General features: G+C 45.1%; 1 protein-coding gene across 1 annotated transcript in view; it reads right to left on the minus strand.

The window, feature by feature from the left end:
* Positions 1-2,500, minus strand: part of LOC113801308 (probable phosphoserine aminotransferase) — an 18,342-nt gene that overhangs the window by 5,056 nt on the left and 10,786 nt on the right. Inside the window, exons 2-4 of the mRNA XM_070117612.1 lie at positions 1,601-1,731; positions 1,044-1,159; positions 505-666 (exon numbers count right to left, since the gene is read on the minus strand). Coding sequence (XP_069973713.1) covers positions 505-666; positions 1,044-1,159; positions 1,601-1,731 — 409 coding nt within the window. The remainder of the gene's footprint in view (positions 1-504; positions 667-1,043; positions 1,160-1,600; positions 1,732-2,500) is intronic.

The raw sequence follows: 2,500 nt of genomic DNA on the forward strand, positions 1-2,500 counted from the left end.
TGAGTCGGACTGTGGCTGAGGGGGAGTGCTGAGAGTTGGAAGGCACATGAGGAGTGTGAGAACGAAGTGTGGTTGTGTGTCTATGGACTATGTAAGAAAAAAATGTATATGGAGTGTATGAAAACGAAGTAATTTTTGTATGAAGCGTGTGTGAGATTGGTATTTTCGAGTGGAATGTGTGTAAGAAGTATTTGAGAAGGAGGTATGTTTGAAGCACTGTATGGAGTGTGGAAGACTGAAATGAAGAGTATATTATATCAAAACATTAATAAAGAGAACATGAAAGCCAAGTGACACATAAAAGAAACAAAACTAAAAAAAACAGCAACCATCATTTTTTTTAAATTAAATCAAAGAAACCAAGCAACGAAAAAAAATCCCCGACTACCTGTTTCTTTAAAACATTGTTAAGAACATGAACATCTCATATGAAAAAAAACCATTAAAACAAATCTTCAACTGAAAGGAAACCAAACCACGAGAACGAGGCCATTCCCCAACTACCTTCGACAGTCTCGTTAGCGCAGTAGTACACGTAGGCCGCCTCAGGGTCGAGTTTCCAGGTCGACTTCTCCGGGATGGTCGTGTACTTCTCCAGCTTGGGAAACACGAGGTTCACGGCGCCGTACTTGCTGGCTTCCTTGGCCGCCTTGCTGGACCACGAGCCTGGGGCAGGGGGGAGGGGGGGCGGGTTAATGGCGAGGAGGAATGAGAAAAGGGGAAGTGGGAAGGGGAGGGAGGGAAGGAAGAGAGGGAGGTGGGAGGTAGGAGGGGGAGAGGGAAGGAGAGGGGAGAAGGAAGGAGAGGGGAGGGAGGGAGGGAAGGAGAAAGGTGAGATGAGGAGCAAGGAAAAAGGGGGAAGGGAATGGAAGGGAGGAACAGATGCAGACAGCAAATATAGTGAATCAGAGAGAGAAAGTCAAAAGGAGACCGAGAGTAAAGAAAAAATAGAAATAAAAAACGACAGAGTAATATACTCCTAAATTATCCAATATCGCAAATCACCCACGTAATCCCCCCCCCCCCCTCAATAAACCCCTCACCTGTGACCATGTAATCTGCCTTGCCCGTTCTCGACATCAGGTTGAGAGGAACGGCCGCAAACTGACCCGTTCCTCCTCCTTGAACGAACAGGACCTTGTAGTTGGCTGGCACGTTCCTGAGCCCGAGAAATTCTGTGTTAATTCCTTGTATATTTCTGTTTCTCTGTTGTGTCATCGCTTCTAAATCGGCGTGTAGTTTGTATGAGTTAGTGATTATATGTGCGAGGTAAATGGTTAGATAATGATGTGTATGATGATTGTAAGAGGAATGATAAGATTTGGTGGTGATGGTGGGTGGTGCTCTTATGGTGGTGGTGGTGAGTTTAGTGTTAGTGATAATGGATTTGGTGGTGATGATGTTGATGGTGGTGGTGATGATGGTGTTGATGATGATTATGGTGTTGATGGTGATAAAGGTGTTGGTGGTGATTATGGTATTGATATTCACAACAAACATATTCAAAATGCCGTCAAAATAACGCCTCCGCCGCCGCCGACGATCCTAAGGCACCAGCGCCAGTGAAGGAGCTGAAGCGCCCGACCAAAAGCTCACTCACATGAGCTCTCGCACGTTCCTCTCGGCTCCCTCGATGATCTCCGCGAAGTCCTTCGAGCGATGCGAGAGCTCCATCACGCTCACTTGGGTCGACTTGTACTGCACCAGCTCATCCTGGAGCTTCGTCAGGACCTGCGGGGAAGAGCGGGAGAGCTGGTCGGTCTTTAAAGATAAAGTTTGTGTTAAGTGTGGTTTGTGTGCGTGTGTGTTAAGTGTGTCGTGTCGGTGTGTTGAGTGTGGTGTGTGTGTTAAGCCTGCTGAGTTGTGTGTTGAAGTGTATTACTGATTTCGAAACAGCCTGAAGGAGTGGCTACGTCTGCGTTTAGAAACATTTTGGGGAAATAACGAGTTCTGACAAAGACTCCGTGGGAAGGAGGAGGAGAAGGCAGGAGGAGGAGAAGGCAGGCGCCTTTATGAACTGTTTTACAGGCAAATATTGGTAACTGGAACGAAAAAGGCTTTATACAACCACAACAAAACCAAATACAACTTCACGTTAAGACAGCGATACAAGATCTATTCAGTACAAGCGCCTATTTTATGCAAATACATTAAACCTCTTTTCAACCGGAAGTAGAGTCGATGGACGTGGCAACTCAGCAAAGAGAGTTATGTATGTCCACATCAAGCGCAGGAATACGGACCGGATGCTGTCGTAACTCCTGTCGCGTGTAGTAAAGCGGGAATGGATGAGTTCGGATAACTTCACAAAGCAAGAAATATGTTTAACTGACACGTCAACCACATCCCTTGTCTCGTGTTGTTGTTTACTCACGTTGTTATCTTTATCTGTTCATTTACCTAATTATTCATCTATTCATTCATCTATTTGTGTATCGTCTGTTTATCTATTTGTCTGTTTACACATCTATTCATTCAGCTTGTTAATCTATCTATTTAT

Source organism: Penaeus vannamei, chromosome 41 (genome assembly GCF_042767895.1).
Source record: "Penaeus vannamei isolate JL-2024 chromosome 41, ASM4276789v1, whole genome shotgun sequence".
Taxonomy (NCBI): domain Eukaryota; kingdom Metazoa; phylum Arthropoda; class Malacostraca; order Decapoda; family Penaeidae; genus Penaeus; species Penaeus vannamei.